Raw genomic sequence first — 25,654 nt, 5'->3', positions numbered from 1 at the left:
CAGATAATGTATTTTTAAAAGGGAAAACAAAGTCCAGGTCAATGTGTTCATTAAAGAACTTCTATGACAGCTCATCTTCCCAAGCAATAGATTCCTGAAGCATCTTCTAATTTTCTAATGATACTGCAGCTGTGGACCAACTGTTTTTATGCATAAAATTTTATGGAAACACAGCATGCCTATTCATTTACATATTGTCTATGGCTGCTTTTGCAGTTAAGTAGTGACAGAGACTATCTGGCCCTTTAAGAAAAAAGTTTGACTGCTCTCTGTTATTCTAGATTTAAAAAGTCCAAAGTGAGAAAGAAAAACAGACCTAATCAAAAGAAAATCTATCTTTTAATTTTATTCGTAAGTAATTCCAGATACATGTGTCAAGCAAATATAACCATTTTATTTTAAACAGGGCGCTTTTTACCTGCCATTGCTGGGCTGCTGTGGAGAGTGTCTGGAATGATCAGAAGGCTCTGACCGCTGGTCAGGAGACCGTGACCGGCTGCGGCGGGGAGGCCTATCGTGTGATCGACCAGAATGATCTGATGCTAGTGACTGAATTTCTGAAATGTCTGTTAAATAAAAGGGTACGATTTATTTTTCCATAAAAGGGTTAAGGTATGCCAACAATAATGGAGATAAGCTAGTAATTATAATTTCATATAAAATGGCAGATTTAAGCATTATCAGTCAGTAACCAAATCAACAGTGGTAAGTTACCTACAGGAAAAATACATATATTTGTGATTTTTAGATTTTCAAGATTATGGCTTGTAGAAATTATCACTTGACTTAAAGATGTCCAGTCTTCCTAATACTTTAAGTGCTTAGAGCTGCGGTCTCCAACTCCCAGGCTGTGGCCTGTTAGGAACCGAGCTGCGCATCACCGCCTGAGCTCCCCTGCACTCGCTCTCACCCTTCCCCACCCTCCCCCCACCCCCATCTGTGGAGAAACTGTCTTCCATGAAACGGGTCCCTGGTACCAAAAAAAAGGCTGGAGACTGCTGACTTAGAGGGAATCTTCAAACAGAATCACACTTACCATCTCTCTCGGAGGCATTAGCAGAGTGGATACTGTCAGAAAGATCAGGGACGTTCAATAGAGTAGCTCGTTCATCTCTTTGAACTACCATTTTTAACTTGCCTTTAGACCTTTCTATCAATGTCTTTGCATCTGTCAATGACATATTTTCTGTCACGGTACCATTTATCTGCAACAGAAAAGAAACTATAGGTTGAAAGTAAATGACAAACGAAATACAAATGTTAACTTAGTCTGTTATAAACAGGAACATCCAAAACTACTCTTCGGCTTGCTGAAAGAACCAAACTATTATTCCCTTTACAGTTTTCTAAAAGATCAACCTATTCCACCTTCCCGAAATGAAAAAATCTTTACTACACTGTTGCTGTCATAAAAATCCAAATTATCATCCCCTTACTCCTGCCCAAAAGCCTGTCATATTCTATTACTTATAAGCAAACTAATAAAATAAACATTCCAATAACATCTGGAGCAATTCTCAAACCCCTGTGTATAAGAATAGTCATTATCTATCTACAAAGTAGCTTCTGCTGGTGAATAATATATATCTATAGCAATTAATTCTCTTGGGATGACTCCATACTAACTAAAGTATCTGTGTTGATATGTAATAATGCACAAGGGCAATTTACATTCTTCTCCCCTACTGATTTTTTATTTATTTATTTATTTATTTATTTTGAGACATGGTTTCACTCTGGTGTCCAGTGTGAAGTGCAGTGGCATGATCACAGTTCACTGCAACCTCAAAGTTGCTGGCTCAAGCGATCCTATAGCTCAGCCTCCCAAATAGCTGGAACTGTAGGTGCGAATCACCACGCCTGGCTTTTTTTTTTTTTTTTATACTGACAGGGTCTTGTTATGTTGTTCAGGCTGGTCTTGAACTCCTGGGCTCAAGTGATTCTCCTGCCTCGGCCTCCCAAAGTGCTAGATTACAGGTGTGAGCTACTGCACTTGGCCCTGGTTTTTAATTCTCTGGGAAAACAGCTTCAAATAAGAGCAGAGGCTATATGGTGACTCTAGAACTTGTTTCTATTTCAGTTCATTAAAATGTAAGAATATGACTATACCTTTAATACAACATCACCTTCTTGAATATTGCCGTCTCTTGCTGCCAAACTATCTTGTGAAATTTCCTTCACAAATATATGGCTGGCCAATCGAAGACCATATTCTGAAATAATATATTTAAATGTCTTTAGTGTAAAATCCTGAGACATTTGTATAGAGTTTAATAATCACTGCATAAAGAGAGTTTTTAAGTATAATCAATAACAAGGAATTATTCTTGGCCACCCTGCAAATAAGACATTCCCTCTAATTAGCAAAAATTTGCAATGTCAACATGAAAGCAGAGTGAAAGTGTGTGGTTCAAACAAAAGACTGACATACTGTGTTCCCATTTTACTGAAAGGGAGAAAAACCCTATAGAGAACATGGTTTATTTCTGACCATATGCTGATACACCAGCTTCCCAGAACATTTAAGAAATATAATTCTAAATGGTAAATGGTATGAGGCTTAAACAAACTTTGGAAAGGTTGACAATTTTACTGATGACTGCTATCAAGCATGTATTTTTGTTTTTCCCAGCTCCTAGAGCAAAAAATATTTGTGCTGCTACACACCTCTGACACTGGAGAGACATGCTCAGAGTATTAGCACACATTGTGTATAATAATAGCTCAAAGGCTTACAACCAGCCAGGCAGATGTGAGCAAGAGTTACAATGCCAGTCCTTTCCATTATACACCCAACAAAGTATCCAAGAGTGAGGCCACATTAATTGTATCTGCGGCTGAGGGAACAAAGTTGAGGAAGTTACTAGGAGAGTCCAGAGAACTGCCCAGGTTCTTGCAACAGCTGTGGAAAACGTATTTTTTAAAAAACAAGACCAGTCACTACAACTGTCAGTATAATGTTAATATAAAAAGTACTGCCCCTGGTTCTGTGAGGAAAGAGTCTTACTGCATTAAAACCAAAAACAAAACAAAAAAACAAGATGGAAAACAGAAAATTGTTTTTAATGTAAGATAAGTTAGCAAACTTGTTACTCAAGCATCTAAAAGTTCCATCAGAGTTACAGTTTAATTTAAGGCAAATATATAGAGTGCTCACAAGGAGGAACAGATCAGGATTAAAAAAATGAAAATGATTTTTTAGGAGATCTAGGCAAGGAACTAGGCAGTCAACTGTGTGCTTTGTAAATGGCCATTATATCATAAAGGAATACAGTATTGGTTAAAAAAAACCTTCTTTTTCAAGATTAAAAACTTATAAATGACCATTACAGAGATGACCACAAAATATTCCTTATATATGAGTTTATTTACTTATTCCAAATATTTCATTGGGCAGATAAAACCTATGTGCCAGGCGCTATGGATAAAGTAGCAAATGAGAGACAGTTCCCTACACTCTGGCAACTTACACAATTGTGGAGAAAAAGATGTTACCATGGCAATTCTAGTGCCACAAAGAGTTCAGATAGCAGACATACAAGGCCTTCCATCTATCGGGGGGAGGGGTCACAGAAGGCCTCCCTGAGGAAGAAATATTAAAACTTTATATCAGAAATACTGAAACTAAACGTGAAGGGTGTAATTGTGTGAGAATGAGTATGAGGGGTGGGTGTTGACAGAACTGAATCAAAACAAATGCACCCAGAGGCATGAAGGAAAAAACCTGGCAGGTCTGATAAAGTCGTAAGTCTAGTGCAGCTGAGACTGAGAAGTGATGAAGAGAGGGGCTAAAGAATAAGGCAGAAGCATCACAGAGGATCCAGAGACCAGGTATGAGACCAAAACGTGTCCACTTAAGAGATGAGAGTGGCTTGGAAAAGGGTGGAGGCAGTGGAGAAAGACAGAGTGGGATGGAGAGGAGTACTGTTTAGAAAGTGAGGACATACACTGTGCACAGGAAAAAGAGATGTCAAGTGTAACCATCGTGTCATCAGGAATGGCTTGCGAAACGGGATTGATAGGAATATATTCAATCAGATACTCCATAAGCAACACGAAAAAAAATTTTCAGAGTGAGATGTGTTTCATTTGCGATGTGTTGAGTTTGAGGGACTCACAGAGACTATCTAAGTGAATAGGCCTAATAGTTGGACCACAAGAATGTACAGATTTGGGTGGAGAAGTAAGTTTTACCATCATCAGCACTGACCTGAGGCAAGGGGAGTAGGTGAGATTGCCTAAAGAAATTATGTTAAGTGGAAAAGAGATTCTAGGACAGAAACCTACAGTACATTAAACGGTAGGATGAGAACAATAAGCCTGCAAAGAATACAGAAAAAGGGGTGGAAAAACGCCCCAGAAGGATGCAATATTACCAAAAGAATATATTATTTCAAAAATAGGCTGGGCATAGTGGCTCACACCTGTAATCCCTGCACTTTGAGAAGCCAAGGCAGGAGGATTGCTTGAGGCCGGGAATTCGAGACCAGCCTAGGCAACACAGTGAGATCCCGTTGCCACAAAAAAAAAAAAAAATTAGCCAGGTCTGATGGCACACACCTGCAGTACTAGCTACTCAGGAGGCTGAGGTGGGAGGATCGCTTGAGCCCACGAATTCTAGATTACAGTGAGCTATGATTGCACCACTGCACTCCAGCCTGGTTGACAGAGCAAGACAGTGTCTCTAAAAAATTAAATAATTAAAAAAGAAAATAATAGGGAGGGGTTAACTTTGGGAAATGGCGCTGAAAAACCAAGTAAGATAAAGACTGAAAAGTTTCTCCTGAATTTAGTGTGAACAATTTGGGGGGGGGGGGGGGGCGGGGAGAGAATAGAGACCAGATTAGAGAAGGCTGAGGAAAAAATTAAGGAAGGAAGTAAAAACAGCAGTGTAGACAGTTTTCCTGGAAGTCCACTATAGAGTGGGAGTAGAGAGCAGTAACTAGGAAGAGGTATGTCAAGTGGTAAAGCAGATCAAAGTAAGCCTTCATAATATTCTCACTGTAACCCTTTTTATCAAAAATGATCAGACATACACGTACACAGAAAGAGGAAGCCACAGTCAGATCCATTTTTTATCAAATTTGATGAGGTGTGAGGGAAAGCAACTAAGCTTCAATTGCAAAAATTTTAAAGAAATCCTGCATTATGGAGGAAACCCCTATAAGGGGTTCCCATTCCTTCAACCCTCCATTTTAAAAAAGTCTACCAAAAAAAAAGTCCCAAGACTTCTCTCCATGGTTATACTAGCACAGCTAAGAAAAACACTGAATTTCAATTTGGTGATGGTGTGACATTTCTTGTTAGCATGATTTGTATTTGACTGTTCTCATCACAACAACAAATCCAAAATCCAATTACTGGACAATTTAATTGAACTGCTACCTGCGCCAACAAAAGGATTCAAGAAGAGAAAATGAACAATCCCTGACGCTTGCCATACAAGATCTGATTTACAGCAACAGAACACAGACACAACAAAGCAAAGATATGAAGAGGTGGCAATTGTACTTGTCATTAAAATTAGTCTAGCAAGGAAAGAGTTGGTAAAGAATACCTTCATTTTTCCGGGATTTCACCAGTGTGACTTTGGTGGGTTTCGCAGGCTGACTGGAGGCCAATGACCGCCTATCTGATCGTGGAGACAAGCTCCTTTCTCTACTTGCACTTCTATCCCTTGCCCAATTCTTATCACTCCTTCTGTTAACCAGACCACCACGGCTACTTCTTGGATCATGTACTTCCTCATCATAACTATCTTCCTCATTATCAGATACTGGTTCGGGATCAGGACGACTTACTGGTATCTGAACTTTCTTCTTCCTTCTAATGGTCTGCAAATAAAAAAGATTATAAAATAAACGGATTGATTTTCATATATCTACTTTCAGTTCCTAAAAGAAAGGAACATTTCTCTTGTCCCATATTAATAAATTTAAATATGAATCAGAGATATGTAATGCACAATTATAACACATTACTAAGGAATATACTTTCATAATGGCTGTGGTTTTCACTGTCTTGATAAACAGATCTGCTTAAGTGTCATATTAGGAATAATGGGCCTAATAAAGCTCTTGTATACTTCATGCATAAAGATCTTCCAGGTGTAATAATGCTACCATTTACAGAGAAACTAACAATTGCTGGTGGTTTGAATAAAGGATGGGCACTGTACTCTAATGCCATCTATACTGCTACCAAAATCATAGCAAACTTGCAAGTCCAGCTTGATTCCTTAAAAATTTTAGAATGCATCAGTATCAAGGCCTCCATTTGCCCTGTCAGACCTCTAAGAGATGAATTCATTGGATCTTCACACTAACATTCAACTTACTATGCTGGAGCTAATTAACTCAGTTATCCTGCACCAACACACACTGCTTTCAGTCTCTGTATCTCTCCAATTTGTAACTTCTGAACTAGATGCACATTTTTTCCCTCTGGCATTCTTTTCTCAGTGACTCTGGCAACTGACTGTTTCCCTTGTCCACTTATTTTCTTCCTTCTCTGGAAGTTCAAGATCTACATGCATTACCTTCTAATTCAGGGACCAATAATCCCTGGACTGCATTTTGCTTTCCCACACTGGTATATACGCGACCTCATCAGAGATCTGCAAGATATTCTTGGGTAACACTCCTTGTCTTATACTTCTAACATCTTAATCTACTTCAACTTTTCACTATACATCTTATTTCCAATTCCTCCATCCTCTCCTATCCTCTCAGTTTCATCAATGCCCTCCTGGTTTCAATTGCTTTTCTCCCAAGTTTGCATGAGATGTCATACTGCCACATTTAAATGACTTTTTCTTGACCCTCAATCATCTGCCATGACAAACTCCAGTCCTGAATCACCTTCACTTCCACACTTTGCTGTTTAGGTCCCCAACAAACTGATTTTATTTGACAGAATTCTTGGACTTGTTCAGCAATTCTTTTATCTATGTCTTATGCCTCTCTACAGAATTTTCTAACATAGGCATTCTAAAACTATTCTCCAAGATCCCAATCACCCAGTCTGTTTTATGGAGATTAGTAATACTTCATTACTCCTCTGCTTCTAATTTTTTATCTCATTTATTTGGTCTACCTTCCTTCTGGTCTCAAAGACCAAGTTGATGCTCTTCCTGTATGAATGAAACTCTTATCTGAGCTCTCATTCTCATTCCTACCCACCTCCAAGACCTTTCTTCATCAATTACCATCCCCCCCCAAGTTACCTGTAACTTTAATCTTTCCCTATCTACCTCAAATCTGTCCTCTGCCTAATACTCTCCCAATTAATCTTCTATTTTTCTGTCTTGATACTCCCTCCATGTTATCATCCTATCTCTTCTCTTTGTGGCTGAATTTCTCCAAAGGGATGCTCTACACTTACTACTGCTGCTTCCTACTACTACCAACAGTGTCAGAGAGGGCTTTTCTGAGAAAACAACATTGAAGCTGGAAGATGAGAAGCAGAAGAGGCCGGCATATGGGAAAGGAGGACAGGTAATGTCCTGTTACAAACTGAGAGAAGAAAGGCTGCCTCTGCCCTCTCAGGGTACCACCACAACTGAGGTCCTTACCAAGCAACATTTACTGTAAAGCATTCCTAACTGCCTCCCTGCTTTTACATCTCACTTCTACTTCAATCTCCAATGTTTTATACTGGAAGCAATACTTTGTATTAGTACTGTAATCTTCAGAAATGCTGCAGAGATAAGCCATATAGCAAGGCAATCTACAAAGGGAAAGAGGGCTAGGGCTAGTAACTATTGGATGCACAGTCTCAGGGAACACCCTTTCCAGCTCTCCCCACAGCTCCCAGAGGTCAAAACTCAATGCAGGCCTCCCCTCACTTCATCCTTTCTATTGGGTCCAACTATGGTTCTGACTGTCTGCTGGAAGGTAGAAAGGTTCTGAATGGAGAAAGCAGGACAGAACACCCAACCACCCAGCCTCTTCCTCCTGCCTTGTACACATGAGCTAAGGCTTCAAGAGGTGACTTCATCAGTCCTTTCAGAGGCTAGGTGGGACAAAAACAGGGAAGGAGCAAGGTGGGTGAAGTGGCTAATGTGCTTCTTCCTAAGTGTGAATATCATTTTAAATAAGACTTTTACATTAAATCTATTCTGTGCCACAAGTGTCAAGCTTTAACTGTGATTTGAGGCCAGTTATCAAGAGGTAACTGAACTTTACCTAAAAAACACAGCAGACTTCTCAGTCTACTCAAAAATATGATACAAAGATTCTAGCTATATAGTAAAATAGTAACATTAAATGCACTCTGAACATCTCTATCAAAAAAAAAAATAAAATAAAACAGGACTTTTTCTTTGCTTCAATTATCACAATAACAAGGAAAATAGCTGTTGATGTGTGTGTTCAAGAGATAATACAAAACTTGCCCAGTAAACAAATCTTGTACCAGAAAATAAGGCCATATATTTGAAACTGACTACATGCCAAGATCCAATCTAACTTAAGTACAGTCAGTCATGTGTCACTTAACAGTGAAGATACATTCTAAGAAGTGTATCACTAAGCTATTTCATCTTTGTGTGAATATCACAGAGTGTACTTACACAAACCTAGATACACAGTCTACTACATACCTAGGTTATTTATTAGGTTATTAAGTATGAAATGTCTGATTTCCTTAAGTGCTAAGTTTGACAGTTGATATCTCTGACACTTCTTGTTTTATTTTTATTGTGAAGGTACATCCTCTCATTCTTTCAAACACATGATTTGGCTTGTGATTATCTTTCAAAAAATTTTTTAAAGCAATTTTTGTGAGACCATGGATAAGTCAAAAATTCAAATTATTTTCGAATATGAGTTCCATTGTGGAACCAATACAGCACAGATAGCTCAAAATATCATCAAAGTGTTTGGGAAGGATGTGGCTAATGAACACACAGTATATCAACAGTTTGAGAAGTTCTGTTCTGGTGATTTTAATCTTGAAAATGAGCCACATGGGCAACCTGAGACCAGGTGGATAATGATGAGCTAACAGCTGTAGTGGAAGCGAATCCACCACAACCCATGCATGAATTAGCAGCAAGGTTTGACATTACTCTTCCAACAATATTGGACCATTTGAAACAAATCAACAAGGCAAGGTAAAGAAGTTAGATAGATAGGTACACTACATGAATTAAAAGAGCATCAGAAGAGAAATCGTCCTGAAGCTTGCCTTTCTTTGCTGTCGCGACATAAAGGTGAACTATTTCTACACTGTATTGTTACATATAATGAAAAACAGACTGTTTTTTGACAATCACAAGCATTTGGCATAATGGTTAGGTAAAGATAAAGTGCCGAAACACAGACCAAATCCCAATACTCATTAAAAAAAGCTAATGGTGCCTGTTTGGTGGTGCAGCACTGGTATATTGTCCACTACAGCTTCATGATACCTGGCCAATCGATTACAGAAGATATCTACTGCAACCAATTGGATAAAATCATAAGGATGCTTGCTATTAAGCAGCCAAGAATGGTCAAGAGATATTCTTGAAAGACAGTGGTGGACCAGGTGTCGCACAAATAATGCTGCTCAAACCACAGAGGCTGAACTTGGAAACTCTCTGTCATCCACCGTATTCACCAGACCTTGCACCAACTGACTACCACTTCTTCCAGGCTTTGGACCACATCTTGCAAGGGAAAATATTCAGTTCTCAACAAGCAGTGGAAAACACCTTTTGCGATTTCATCGCCACTCACTCTCCAGGCTCCTTTGATGACGGCATAAACGAGCTACCATTAAGATGGCAAAACTGTGTCAACAGTTTAGGCACATACTTTGATTAATTGTACTGCTTCTTGTTTGAGATATAATAAACTACACTTTTGATTCAAAACTGGACGTTTCATATTTAATGACCTAATAGTATAGCCTATTGCCCCTAGGCTACAAACCTGTACAGCATGTTACTGTGCTAAATACTGTAGGCAACTGTAACACAATGGTAAGTATTTGTCTCTCTAAATATATCTAACCATGGAAAATGTACACAAAAAATATGGTATTTTGATCTTATGGAACCACTGTTGTATATGTGATCTTTTCTTGACAAAAATATTGTTATGCAGGGTATGACTATACTTAAAAGAGAAGGAAACATTAAGTCATAAAGAGGTAACCATGTGACTATCCCCTTTCCTTTTTCAATTGTAAAAACTCTGGTATCCTAACTTTGAGAAAATAAACACGCCGGTGACAAAACACAACACTATTAGAAGAAATATTCTTAGGTGTAAACAACTAACTTTGAAAATACTGTTTCAGTTTTCATTTTCTTAAATGGGAAGATTGAATTCAAACACCAGAAACACAACAATAAAGTTGGTACTTCACTAAATTAAAGATAAAAGATACTTACAATTTTTGCATTTTTCCCACTTTTCCTTAGTTGCTGAACAGCAAAAGCATGTTCAACATTATCCATGGAAACTCCATTAACCATAGCAACTCGATCATTTTCCCTAGGGGGAAAAAGTCACCAAAATAATATGTTACAGAAAAACATATGAAAAGTTTATAAAGAGCTTTCAAAATGGGTACTTCTAAAAAATTCTATGGGCTAATTAATCTATTTCTTTTCAGATTAATGTTAAAATAATGTCAAACGATTTACTTTCAGATCTAGAAAGTAACTAAACACAGGTCCTTAATTTTTTTTTAGCCACTAACACAATGTTTCCCCAAAGACTGAACAGGTACCACAATACACAAAATGATTTTTGGTGGTACAGTTATGGGACATTAAATGATACCAAGTCATGTAACTGGAAAAAGTTATTTCCTTTTAAAAAAGTAAAGTCTGTCTCCTTTTAATTTTCTTTCAATCCTTCTAATTATAGTCTTTTTTTTTTTTTTTTTTTTTTTTTTTTGTCTAGTGTATGTTTTGCTTCTTTTTATCTTGCTAATCTCCTGACCAAACAAAAAGGGCAAGACTCGGGGTGAGAGGCTCCTGAAGGCTAGATTCTACCTAAAACTGGGTTACAAATTTTCTTTTTCACTGTTTTTATTTTTAAAGTTACCTTCTATTTAAAGTAAGTGATACTAGCTTTCCACTTATGATAGAGACAGAGCTTCTTTCTTAAGTAAATAAGTGTCTGTTAATTTAAGAAAAAATATAAAATAAACCATGGCACAGGTGGTGTGTGAATACAGCAAAATCACCAAGACAGCATGCCAGTGACTGAGGACAGAAACAGTGCCTGTCATACAGGCACCCAAAATAAACAGCATACTTACTGTAGCTGTCCTTCAGCTGGTCCTCCTTTCAGCACATCTGAAATCACTATTGAGGTTTCTCCACTCTGAAAATGAGGATTATCTCTTCCACCAGATATTGCAATTCCAAATCCAAATCCAGGTGCCTAAAGTAATAATTACAGTAAAATGTTGCTATTGAGGACAATAATAATTGTTCATTATATCACACTCTATACCCTAGAAAAGTTAAAATATAAAAATTATAATTTTAATTTATCTGTGATCCACAATCACTTCCTTGTATGGTCACATATAAGAATTACCTAACTTGTACAAGAATGCATACTCTAATCAATTAAATATTGGACAAAACTGAATACTTAAAAATCCCAATTACATCATTGCTCTTTGAGAACTAAAACACTTAAAAATTCTGAACACTGAAATCCTGAAATTATGTCTGATTATCAGAAGGGCCCTGAAGGGATTGGTAGTGCCCCGTGTGATCACTGCAAACACTGGCAACTGATTTAGAAAACAGACTTAACCAGCGTATATACCATTTGCCATTTTACATAATAAACTATCAAGAGCTTTAAAAATCAAGCATTAGTTATTAGTTATTTCAACTTCCTTCAATTGTTCTAAAAACCTTTGTAGAAGTAATACAAAATCAAATCTTGTACACTGTATATAATAGAAGGTGTACATTAGTCATATCTAACATTTTAAAATTACTTATATTTTTAACTAAAGTAAATTATAACAAACTATATACTTCTGAAAGACCTAAGAATCTTTACCACAATGACTATGGACAGGCTAATATTGAAAAAACTCAAAATATTACCAAGTTACTGAAATAATTACTGAATCTCAAAGAAATTCACACCATTCCCTAAAAAAGGAATGAAGTACTCAAGAGTACATCATAAACTTTCTTAGGGCTCCAGAATCAGAATCGCTAAACCAGAAAAGTGTGTTTTCGTATAACACTGTACAATCCAAACCACCTGAGGACACAAAGTACGCAAAGAAAATCCAGGTTCACACACACATGTATGGTTAGTTGAAAAAGAGAGGAGTTACTTTAGTAGCCTTTTTAGGTAATTATGGATATTCATGTTTGGTTTTGTACCAAAAACTTGATAAATGATAGTTTCTTAAAGGATAGTCGCAATGTGCAATCTGAAACCGTATCAATGAACTGTTTGTGCTGCTACATGAATATCTATTGGCCTATTTTGCACTCTGATTGGGTATTTAACCCATGAATGATTTGTAATATCATGCCTTGGTCTTTTAGAAAATACTGGTTCCCTAAATTAGGCAAATCTTTCAAATGATGACACATTTCACATACAATATTTTTAAAAATCATGTGTTAATATCACCATCAATCTCATCGGAAAAGTCCTTAAAGTACTGAAAAGGTGTTGAGCTCATGGTGGCAGGTAAAAGTTTTCCAAGTTTTAATTTTTGTTTTAAAATTCAATTTTCAGGCTGAGCATGGAGGCTCATGCCTATAATCCCTGTACTTTGGGAGACTGAGGCAAGAGGATCACTTGAGCCCAGAAGTTTAAGACCAGCCTGGGAAACACAGCGAGACCACATCTATACAAAAAAACATTTTTTTAAATTAGCCATGGTGGCATGCACCCGTAGTCCCAGCTACTTGGGAGGCTGAGGCAGGAGGATCACTTGAACCCAGCAGTTCAAGGCTTCAGTGAGTTACGATAGCGCCACTGCATTCCAGCTTGGCTGACAGAGCGAGATTCTATGTCTCAAAAACAAAAACAAATTCTATTTTCATTGTTGGCAACAAATACCATCCAGAATTATTTTCCTTGAAACAACAGGTATTCACTGATTTTGGAAAAAAACATTTGTCAAATTAAGTTTACCATACATTCCTTCAAGTAAAAATGGTGTCTGTCCTCCCCATTCCCCACCACACATACACACACAGCAGGTTGAGCTTGCAATTCAAGTACTTTATTATAAGGCAGAAGCACTTTATGCACACTTCCCATTTCTACACACAGACTACTGAAAATAAGTGTACACAAGAGTTGAAAATAGTAAAACTAATAATTTTCACTACTTCGAGTCATTCTGAAGTAAAACTGAAATAGTTCTTTTAAACTATGAGCATGCGGCAGTGATATTAGTAAGGTTTAGTGTCACTGCCTTCATTTGGGCTATGAAGAGCCCAGTTTTACCTACCATTGCTTCTGAATCTTCACTCAAATAACAATACAGTGAAAAAGATAAAATAATATTTTCATATTATTATGAAAATAGTGTTGCCTTTGAACCTAAAAAGGTTCAAGGCAATTTACAAAAATGACAATTTACAGAAGATATATGAGACGTTAAAACTCAGAGAAATACGAATTAAATCCACACCAAAAGCAGTAAAAATAAAAATATATCACATTTTGTTGGGGAGGCTATAGAGAAACAGGCACTCTAATACAGTGCTGATGAGCTGCTACAACTCCCTATTTAGGAGAGAAATTTGGCAATACCCAGTAAAGCTACAAATGTACTACCTATTGACAGAGCAAATCAGTTTCTAGAAATATACTCTGAAGATACAGATACATCTCCAACAATATAAAAACATATACACACAAGGTTATTCAGTGCAGATTATTTGTAACCGCAAAATACCGGAAAAAATCTAAACGCTCAAGGGTAAAAGATTATTCTTTCCCTATCCTTTTTTCTCCTTGGAAGAGGTAGGGACTAATCTTTTACTCTATGTAATTTTATACTATAAATTTACATCTTGCTTCATAATCCTTTTATTTAAAAATTAAAAACATAAAAAGATTAAAGAAATAGAAAAAACATCAGGAACTTTTAATTAAGGAAGGCAGAGATGAAAAGACATTTTCTTAAGAATTACTTGTGAGCAAAATAGGCCCCAGTGATCCAGGGCCTAAAACCCAGACCCGACAGCTTGGACACCTAGTAGGGGCACGTAATTCTGCTAGACCGATGCTTCCTACAAGTTCATTTAATGACTACCCAGGAGTCTGTGATTTTTTTTTACCGTGGCTGCAAATGAAAGTTTCAAAATGCTTGCTGAAGCCCAAATAACTCAACCCACACCAATTAAGTAAAAATGGAGGAGAGCAGTTGTCAGACATTTTTAAAAAATAGCCCCCAGGTTACTCTAATTAGCAGCCAGGGACATGAGAACTGTAGCTTTGAATGTTTTGTGATCAGACCAGGTCAACAGAAATTTGTTCAAAGGGTTCAACTATTCCACACTTCCCTTCCTTCTACCTTCACCACTGTTTTATTTGGCCTCGTCAATAGATTTCGTGTCTCCACTGCACTACAATTTATCCTTCATCATGTTGGCAGAGCTGTCACTCTAAAATGACCTAATCCAATAGGTCTGCCTATAGGTCCAAATTTGTTAGCACGCAGTAGCCTTACATATAACTCCAACTTGCTTCCCAGAACCCCAGTCTTTGCTCTAAACCCGCTTAACTACTGATCCCTGCTTAAGCATGTCATGCATTATCAAATTCTACCCTTTCACACCTCTTGCCTAGGATTCCTTTAGCACCTCATCAATCTTGCAAGCTTCATCTCGCCCTTCAAAACCCAGTTTCAATGTCATCTCATTCATAAAATCATCCATGCTTTTCAGAGGTAGAAGTGGTCCATCCTGTATCCTCCAAGAACACGTGTACATACTTCTGCTACTTAACACATGGCACTGTGAATAGCCTGGGTTACCAAGGCCCCATTTGGAAGGGATTCACATATTCATCTACACATTTCAGCTCAATGTAACCTTGCAGGAGCCTGACAATACTAAACAAGTATTTGATTGATTATTCAATTTAATTTTAATTCTATTCCCCTCTATAGAGACTGTCTTTTTCTAAACTAGAACTAATTTGGGCACTAAAAACTCAAAATTCTGGAAAAATTAGCAGAATGATAGCAGGCACGAGTGAATCTTCCTGAATTCCCAAATAAAAACAGGCAAGGCAACTACATAACAAACCAAAATCCACGGACAACACTTAGAACAACACCAGGGGACCAATGTATCCCCATCAAAGTGCAAAATGCAAACAAGCGGGATAAACATCCAGCTATGAGATGTGTTTAGTATGTGAACATGCTGGTGCACACACATAAGAGAAAACAAAGTCAATTTCTAAAAACTCAAAAAGACTAATTTCACATAAAAATGAGCAAAACTATAAAGTTACCATGAAAGATGAGAAGAATAACATCCCTACCATGAAAGCATGGCAGAAAAAAAAAAAAAGATCAAAACTGTTACTATCACAAAACAAGCTAAAAGGCATTAAGAAAATGATACAAGACATAAAAGAACATAAGAATTAGAAAAAACTTAGAAAACAAGGGACAGAATTCAAGAGTAAAGTAGAAATTTTAAAAAGTCATTTTAGATAGGAGGAACGTAAGACCAAAGAAATGGTATCTTAAGAGAAAGTGAAAAGGAGAAAACTTTCTAAAAACCAAAAAGAAATAATGCAAGAGATTTTATGAAAAGGATTTTGGAGAAAATTATAAACACTGAAAATAGGCAAAAAAGATATACCATATGGATAACAGGAGTCCCTAAAGAAGCAAACCAAAATAACAGAAGAGAAAAATTAGTAAAAAAAACTATAATAAAAAAAAAACCTTTCCTGATACTACTTTTGGAAAAAATCTAACTACATACAGAAAGAATTTGTATCACTGTAGGTACCTGAGAATATCAACCCAGGGGGACTAACACCAAGATACACTAAAATAAAATTACTGAATTTTAAGAAAAAAATAGTGGGCCAAAGATTTCATATCCAACAAAACTGACCGTCAAGTGTAAAAGGACACAGATAAACCAGTCAATGTGTTAAGAACACAGGAAATACTGTCTTCATGATCCCTTCCTATGGAATCTAATAGAGAATAACATTTCTTTCAAACAGGAAAAAAACAATTTTAATTACGTATTATGCAGGAGAGTCCCACAAAGACTAGAAGACTCAAAGAAGGGCCAGAGGATTGACGCTTATTATAGAAAGGAAGAGGAGTTTAGGGCTTCTAGGGGGTGGTGAAGACAAGTTATGGGAGAGTGAAGGGAAGAAATGCATGGTGAATAAAGGTTGCCTTTTTATGCAGATTAAGAGTCTCTTAAGTGATCGGTGTTCTCTCCAGAGCAGCCTAATACAGGTTATTAATCTCTTCCTGATACAGATACCTTCATTAATGAAAATTTCCTTTATAGATGTGAATTTCTTTTACAAAAGGGCAGCTTTTCAGGGCCACTCTGGTGTCTGTAGTTTCTCAAAATAACTGTTGTTAATCAATTTGTCAAAGAGGAATATTTTGGGGTGCCATGTCCTGAGCCCCAACAGTGACATAAAGTAAGCAGTGTTGGGAGATAATTCTCCAAAGTTCTCTTGGTTTCTGCAGGTATTCCAAATTAGGTACTGACTGCCCTTTGTCCCAGACTATCTTCTCATGGATGTTTACATAGTGAATAGCCTTGGAAGATAGTCTCTGCCACTGGAGTAAACACCAAATTTTCTGCAGCTTTGGAAAACAGAGATGTCTGTCTGTCTCTCTCCAGAGTAAAGAACTTGCTCACTGCCCATTATAAAATATTTGAATTACCTAAATTCAGGGTTCCTCTTCTGAAATAAAACCCACTTTATATGTATGTGCGAGAATAACTTTCTGACAATCAAAATGACAAGAGACACATGGTTAGGACTGGTGACAAGCATTATATATATACTGTACTTACTTGTAACACTGAGATTAAATGAAGGTTAAAGGGCTAAATGATATAATAGCTATATGATCTAGATATAGTCAAACCATTTTAAAATATGAGGAGAGCATGTATAAAAAATTTTATTGATTACAGTTATCAAAATTGATAATGGTAGAATTTTATTTTGAGGCAATCATATGCTCTGTACCAGACTGTTCTGAGAGACTACTGTGGTACCTTCCAAAGAAATTTTCAAGAAATTGAAAATATTCCATTTTTTTTCATGTATCTTTACCATAAAAATTTTGTAGGTATGTCAAAAAGATAGTTGATTTTTTAAAAATACCTTTACATGAGAAAATGTACAGGATAATGTTTAGCTTTTGGAAGACGGAAAAAAAGAGCATCAAAATTTTACTTTCATTGTATTTTAATCTTTTGAGATCGTAAGCTGCCGTGAACACCAATAACTTACGTGTTTATATCTCTGCCTGGTCAGGAGACCAATTTATGTTAGCACTGGTGAACAAGGGTCCTGGAATCTTTTCAGTTATCTGTCCAGGTTTACTGGACATTAGCCATGCCCATTTCTCTGCAGATAGTTATGACTCTACTTGCACCAAATAGCTGCAGCAGGGATCCTACAAAGCTGAGCTATTAACTATCTGGCCTGTCACAAAAAAAATATTTGTTCACCCTGGGTTAAAGCATTTCTTGATTCCTTAAAAAACAAAAACAAACAAACAAACAAACACACTCCCAAAGTCGATTCAGTTGTAGAAATAACCGTTTATTCTTCAAAAATTCTTCTTTGTGTCCATCAAATATGCCCAATTATGTACTTAAGGATCCACTGCCTTTTACTACCCCATTTTTCCATGCCAAACTTGTACAATCAGTTAACTTAATCATAACTTTCCTCACTAATTCTAGTCTTATGTCTTTCTCCCCTTATTCTTCCAATCAACCCTCAACTTTCAATGTAAATTGTTCTAGTCATTTTTTTCACACTGGCCAATGGGACCTCAGAATTTTAAAACCAGATGGATCCTCAGTGATCTGATGCGACTCCCTTTTAACCAATGAAGTTAGAAGACCTGGGTCTTACGTGTCTCTCTACTGCTTGCCAATTTATGACCTTATGTAAGATCTCCATGGAAGTGAGTTCCCTCATTTGAATAACTCTATTATAATATACTTGGATTCTATGAAGTCTTTAGAGATTTAAAAGGCCTGTTTTAAATTAGTTAGTGGTAAACTCAAACAGATTAGCAGTCACAAGACCCAAGCACTGAGGATTTTCTAACTTATCTTGGTAGTTCTCAAAATATTTAAATCTTCTACAACTGTCAGATTGGTTTTTTTTTTTTTTTTAAGTTCAGTGTCCTTAAATAGTCCCTTGGCTATACCAATTGTGTGTGTATGTCCCCTTTATTCCCCCCCTTTTTTTTTTTGAGACAGGCCTCGCTTTGTCGCCCAGGCTAGAGTGCAGTGGCGTAATCATAGTTCACTGCAGCCTCGAACTTCGGGGCTCAAGCAATCCTCCTGCCTCAGCCTCCAAAGTGCTATGATTACAGGCATGGACTACCATGCCCAGCCTCCCCCCATTTATTCTTACACTGTGATTCTCACTTTTGTAGTTCTGATTCCCAAACTATAGTTTACATTTCTCATTCCTTTTCCATTTTCCTATTTCCAGTTTCTTGGACACCTCCAATTGCCCTTCTCCAAAACTATCACTTTCCCTTCAAAGTTAGACTCATCACAAACGCTCTAAACTTAAAAAATGGCTCCTGCCTTACCATATTTCCTATTCATTTTATTGCATGTACAGTGAACTTCATGTAGTTTATATGATAGAATTAAGTTCTGAATTTCAGAAATCACATTCCATATACATCCTATAAAGGACTAATATCCAGAATCTACAAAGAACTCAAACAAATCATCAAGAAAAAAACCAAATAACCCCATTAAAAAGCAGGCAAAAGAGATGAAAGAAGCTTTTCAAAAGATGAAAAAATGCTCAACATCATTAATCATCAGGCAAATGCAAATTAAAACCACAATGAGATACCACCATACCCCTATCAGAATGGCATTAAAAAATCAAAAAACAACAGGTGTCAGCATAGATGCAGTGAAAAAGGAACACTTATTTCCTGTGGGACTGTAAATTAGTACAACCTCTATAGAAAACAGTATGGAGATTCCTCAAAGAACTAAAAGTAGACCTATCATTTGATCCAGCAATCCCACTAGTGGGTATCTACCCAAAGGAAAAGAAGTCATTATTATCAAAAAAGACACCTGCACCCAAATGTTTACCGCAGGAAAATTCAGAATTGCAAAGATATGGAATCATTCTAAGTGCCCATCAATTGATAAGTGGATAAAAAAAATGCATGAGTGTGTGTGTGTGTATGTGTACGCACACAGGGACTACTGCTCAGCCATAAAAAGGAATGAAATAATGCCTTTTGCAGCAACTTGGATGAAACTAGACAACACTTTCCTCAGGGAAGTATGCCAGGAGTGGAAAAACAAACACCACATGTTTTCACTAATAAGTGGGATCTAAACAATGGGCATACATGGTCATATAATGGCATAAAGGATACTGGAAACTAAGGAGAGGGGAAGGGAGGGGGGAATGAGGGATAAAAATGGATCTATGGTGCACAATGTATACCACAAGCCCTGACTTCAGCATTATTCAGTTCACCCATGTAAACATCAAAAACATTTGTACCCCCCTTCATATTTTGAAACAAAAAGAAATTATATTCCATAAACATTTTTTAAATTTAAAATTAAACTTGACATACAAATTGAAAGATCATTGTATGCTGAGTCCAAACCTTGGTTCAAGTTCCAGTTCTTTTAGGGCATGTCACTAGACCTTTCTGAGACTCAGTTTATTCTATGTAGTTATTAATACCTACTTCACAGACAATTAAATAAAATGAAGAGTTTGAAACATTTTAATATATTCTATAAAAAGTAGCCTTCTATCTCACATAACATTCACCCCTTAAAGTGCATAATTCAATGGTTTTTACCATATTCACAGTTGTGCAACCATCACTGCAATCAATCTTATAACACTTTCATCACCCTAAAAAGAAATTCCCTACCTTTTAGCCATCATCCCTCAATACCCACAGCCTAACTAAGCATCCACTAATCTAACTTCCATCTATTCACCTATTCTGAGCACTTCATATCAATGGAATCATACAATATATGGTCCTATATGACTAGCTTCTTTCACTTGGCATGTTTTTAAGGTTCATCAATGTTGTAGAAAGTATCAGTACTTCATTTCTTTTTATTGCCAAATAATATCCCATTATATGGATATACCATACTTTGCTTATTTATTAGCTAATTGACAACTGGGTTATCTCTACTTTCTAGCTATTACAAATAATGGTACCATAAGCACTCATGTATAACTTATTAATTATGTGGCCCTTTGCTGTCATTTCTCTTGGGTAAATACCTATGGGTAGAATTGCTGGGTCACATGGTAATTTCATAGGTAACTTTTGAGGGACTCCCAAACTGATTTCTACAGTGGTTACACCATTTTACAGTCCCACCAGCAATGTATAAAGGTTCTAATTTATCCACATCCTTGCCAACATGTGTTACTGTCTGTCTTTGAGAGTATAGCCATCCCAGTGGGTGTGAAGGGGCATCTCACTATGGTTTTTGATACACATTTTCCTGATGGCTAATGATATTAAATATCTTTTCATGTGTTTATTGTACATCTGTGGATCTTCTTTGAATAAATGTCTATTCAAATCCTTTGCTCATTTTTCAATTCAATTGTCTTTTTATTGCTGAGTTATAAGAGTTCTTTGTATTATCTGGAAAGAAGTCCCTTATCAGACATATGATTTACAAGTATTTTTCTCCCTCTCTGTGAGTTTTCTTCTCACTTTTTCTGGAAGAGATAGAGTCTCAATCTGTTGCCCAGGCAGGAGTGCAGTGGCGCTATTATAGCTCCCTGTTACCTCCAACTCCTGAACTCAAACAGTCCTCCCACCTCGGCCTCCCAGAGTGCTAGAATTATAAGTGTGAGCCACTGTGCCCGGCTGATGGGAGACTTTTATTACTGCTTATGCTGACAAGACTATTTTTAAAAATCTTCCAAAAAACCCATTCTTGGAGGGATGACTGTTGAGGACTTCAATTCTGTCACAGTCTCTCTTTGAAGAGGCTCAGAAGCAACATAGCTCTGTGTTCCCAGTACAATAGTTAATATATTTAACAACCAAAGAATTACAAGTTATATACCCCTCTTATCTCTATGTATCTTCTGATAACATTTTTCTGGGCTGCCCTCTCAAAAGAAAACTGAAGCATAGGATAGAACCCACACTAATCATCTAGCCAGGCATTCTCAGACTTGCCTGTCTTACCTACCGTGATGAATTGGTATGACATTTTTAACACGTTCAGAAAAACCAGATTGTGTTTTTTTGAACATTCAGGATCTTTCCTTACTTTCCCTAAGCTAATGAGACACAGATCGGTGGCAAATACATCTAGTATTTCCCCACATCTGAATTCCTAACAAAACCAAGCAAAACAGTACAAAGGAGAAACATAAAGTGCCTTATTTTGGCTATTTAAAAACTAAAGAGGGTATTAGGAAAAAGAAATGTAATGTGATAATGGCTAACTATAACTGTGGTCTCCAATAAATGATCTAGCATCTACTTTAAAAAAATTATAAAAAAAGGCAACTTAAAATAAATGCATACAGAAAGATGGAAATATAAGAATAAGAGGAGAAATCAATGAAACTGAAAACAAAATAAAGAATATTAATGAAAACAAAAGTTGGTCTTTTGAAAAGGTCAATAAAATTGTCAAACCTCTAGCAAGACTGACCAAGAAATAAGGAAAGACAAATTACCAACATCAAGAATGAAAAAAATAACATTACAAATCATACAAAATTAAAAATAAGGGAATATTATGAATAATTTTATGCCCATAAATTTAACAACATACATGACCAAGACAAATACTTTGGAATATATAAACTAGCAAAGCTACCAAACAAATAAACGACAAAAAAAAAAAACCTAACAAACAAAAAATATATAACCTGAATAATCCTATATAAAATTACAGAAACTGAATTTGTAGTTAAAACCTTTCCCACAAAGAAAACTCCAGCACCAGATGGCTATGCTGGTGAATTCTACCAAATATTTAAGGAAAAAAAATAGTATCAATTGTATATGAACTCTGCCACTACCCACAAGAGGAAGGACTACTTCCCAACTTCTTGTTTTGAGGTTAGTAGCTTTCCCCATACCCAAACCTGATAAAAACAATATAAAAAAGTACTGACCAATATCCTTCACAAACAATGAAACAAATATCTTCACAAAGCATTAGTAATTCAATCCAGCAATATATAAAATGGTTAGTACATCACAATTAAGTAGAATTTCTCTTAGAAATGCAAGGCTGTTCAATAATCAAAATTCAAGATATTCACCGTATCAACAGATTAAGAAGAAAACCTACATGATAATCCCAGTCAACACCTGCAAACAGCACTGACAAAACTTTTCATTCACTAAAAAAAAAAAAAAAATTCAGTAAACTAAGATAAAAGGAAACTTCCTTAAACTAATAAATGGCAAAATAGAAATATAAGGTAACTTCCTTAACCTGGTAAAAAGGCATCAACTGAAACATCATACTTAATGGTGAAAGACAGAATGCTCTCACCCAATAAATCTTTGTTACCTTGGGTTTGGCAAAAGATTTCTAAGATACAAACAAAACCAAAAGTATGATTGATGAAAGCAAAAATTAACAAATTTGACTTAATCAAAATTTAAAACTTACCCTCTGAAAAAGACACTGTTAAGAGAAGGAAAAAGCAAACCACAGACTAGAAAAAAAAATATTTACAAAACAATACCTAATAAAGGACCTGTACCCTGATTATATTTTAAAAACTCTTAAAACTCAATAATTTCTATGCACCAAAAAGGATAATCAACAGAATAAAAATGTAATCCACGGAATAGAAGAAAGAATTTGCAAATTGTTTATCTGCAAATATTCTGGAGGTTAATTAATATCCACAATATATAAAAAGCTCCAGCAACTCAATAACTAAAAAATAAGCAACCTGACTCAAAAATGGGCAAAAGACATTGAACATGGTGAATTCTATATTATGTATGTTTTGCCACAATTTTTAAAACCTCTATAAGAAAACAAACAACCCAATTAAAAATGGGCAAAAGATTTGAATACATTTTATCAAAGAAGGTATGTGGATGACAAGCACATCAAGAGATGCTCATTATCATTAATCTGTACAGATATGCAAACTAAAACTATTATAAAATGAGATATTGCTAGACACCTATTAGAATGACTAAAATTTTTTTAAAAATCTGATAATATAGGTTGAATATCCATAATCCGAAAATCTGAAATCCCAAATGCTCCAGTGAGCATTTCTGTTGAATGTCATGTCAGCCCTCAAAAAGTTTTGAACTTTGGAGTATTTTGGATTTCAGATTTGGGGTGATCAACCTGTATCATGTGTTGATGAGGATACAGAGCAACTGGAGCTCGTACACACTGCTGGTAGGAATGCAAGATGGTACAGAGAGTTTGGCAGTTTCTTATACAATTAAAAAATTACCATATGACCCATTGCAATTCCATTCCTAAGTATTTACCCAAGAGACATGAAAAGTTATGTTCATATAAAAACCTGTACACTAAACCAGATTTATTCATAATCACTAAAAACTGTAAACAACCCAAACATACAACTGGACAATAGACAAATTATTATACATTCATACAATGAAATGCTACTCAGCAATAAGAAGGAACTAACTACTGATAGAAGCAACATCATGGAGAAATCTCATGCAGTAAGTGTAAGAAGTCAGCCTTAAAAGGCTATATATTGTATGAGTCCATTTATATGATATTCTGGAAAAGGCAAAAGTATACGAACAGAAAATGTATCACTGGTTGTCAAGTGCTGAGGGGGAGGGGATGGAGACGACTACAAATGGGCACAAGGGAAAGTTTTAGGGTGATGGAACTGTTTCTATATTTTAATTGTGGTGGTGGTTCTATGACTATATGTGCTTGTCAAAACTGTATACTGAGGATGAATTTTACTGTATATAAATTATACCAATAAAAATAATAAAGGAATTAAGAAAAATAAATGTAATTAATAATACCAATTCATTGATATCACAACCAGCCAATTAAACAGTCATAAGGCAAAAAGTTATTTTATATGTTTAATCATATATATGTGATTTAAATATGCTACCTATCACCACATTTCAAACAAAAGGAGTGCATATTTCAGCTTTATAAAGTAAAAATTAAGGTTAGTATTATTTAATGATTTCCTTCACCACTTAGTGAGACATAAAAAAGTCAACTATATATCTTATCTGAAAACCACTTTTTCAAATAATTAATTTACCTATTATCTATTATGTACAAATTCAAACGTTCATGAGATAATCGGGGCAGGGTTCAGGAACATGCTTTTCCAAACTCTTTCCATTTTCCTAATAATGGATACTGCTGGTAGAAATAGTATATGACCTATATTTAAATATTCTCTAATCTCTTTCTGTACATTCTCTGAGGAGGAGAGTAATCAGTAGAATCACTTCTCTTCAAAGGAAGAAAAGAGAATTAACTTTACCAACTGGTAAAGTATGAACTGGTGTCATTAGTCTCATTTTAAACACGTAAAAACCAAGGCTTTAGAAGGGGACTGAATCACTTGCCCATTTTGAAAGCAAGAGAAAAGGCAGAACAAGGATTCAAATTCAGGGCAATCTCACTTCAGACAAAGTTGTTACTCCGACTAAGTTTCCTACTAATCTCTCTCCACTCATCTGCAATTGTTTAGTAACAGCTTGGGTTTACATGTTTCAAATCAACAAGTATCTTTTAAGATCTTATTATGCACACCACCTGGTTTAATTTAAAACTTCAAGCTTACAATATATGCATATACACTCAGAAAGGTTGAAGCAGTTTATAATTTACACTAATGTACAAAGTCTTTTATCTAATCACTCAAAATTTTAAAAAAAATCACTTTTTAAAGAATAAAAACAGCAAATATACAGATAGCCAAAAAGTATATATGAAAAAATAATCATGTCCACTTTTGACCTTAATAAAAAATTTATTGTGACTCTAATTTTAAACAAAAGAATATAGAAAAATTTTCCCCCCTTTCTTGTGGCTTCCTGACATCTGGCTTTCCTCTATTGTTTTCAAAAGCTGCCAGTATCCTGAGTTATACACAGATTATTTACTGCAACAGAAACTTACCCTGTGAAGCGTCACTGTGTGTTGTTCCCATATAGCTGTTTCCTCCATTGCAATGTTCTGATAAAGCAAAAAAAAAAAAAAAAAAAAAAATCATTTACCTTTTAAGAAAATGTCCTTAAAGAAGTGAACAAGAACATTCCACAAACAATTTAGCAAACTGAGATACCAAAATTCATACTATTAATATTAGAGATACTCTAAAAGGAACTTCGTAATTATGGAAGGTTTTTCGTTTGCTTTTGTTTTAAGAGACAGGAAACTACACACAGGAACTTCCTTTGTTTTTAA

At 35.9% G+C, this 25,654-nt stretch overlaps 1 protein-coding gene across 7 annotated transcripts in view; it reads right to left on the bottom strand.

Moving 5' to 3' along the window:
• The window catches only part of TJP1 (tight junction protein 1), a 220,449-nt gene that overhangs the window by 50,328 nt on the left and 144,467 nt on the right, over nucleotides 1-25,654 (bottom strand). For all 7 annotated transcript variants that reach the window (XM_069466681.1, XM_069466682.1, XM_069466684.1 and 4 more), the window contains 7 exons: nucleotides 25,367-25,423; nucleotides 11,260-11,384; nucleotides 10,382-10,484; nucleotides 5,558-5,834; nucleotides 2,110-2,213; nucleotides 1,037-1,205; nucleotides 419-566 (listed from right to left, as the gene is read on the bottom strand). In XM_069466681.1, the coding sequence (XP_069322782.1) occupies nucleotides 419-566; nucleotides 1,037-1,205; nucleotides 2,110-2,213; nucleotides 5,558-5,834; nucleotides 10,382-10,484; nucleotides 11,260-11,384; nucleotides 25,367-25,423 (983 nt within the window). The remainder of the gene's footprint in view (nucleotides 1-418; nucleotides 567-1,036; nucleotides 1,206-2,109; nucleotides 2,214-5,557; nucleotides 5,835-10,381; nucleotides 10,485-11,259; nucleotides 11,385-25,366; nucleotides 25,424-25,654) is intronic.

Source organism: Eulemur rufifrons, chromosome 3 (genome assembly GCF_041146395.1).
Source record: "Eulemur rufifrons isolate Redbay chromosome 3, OSU_ERuf_1, whole genome shotgun sequence".
Classification (NCBI taxonomy): domain Eukaryota; kingdom Metazoa; phylum Chordata; class Mammalia; order Primates; family Lemuridae; genus Eulemur; species Eulemur rufifrons.
The sequence above is the reverse complement of the archived record's forward strand: the minus strand, read 5'-3'. Positions and strand labels throughout refer to the sequence as shown.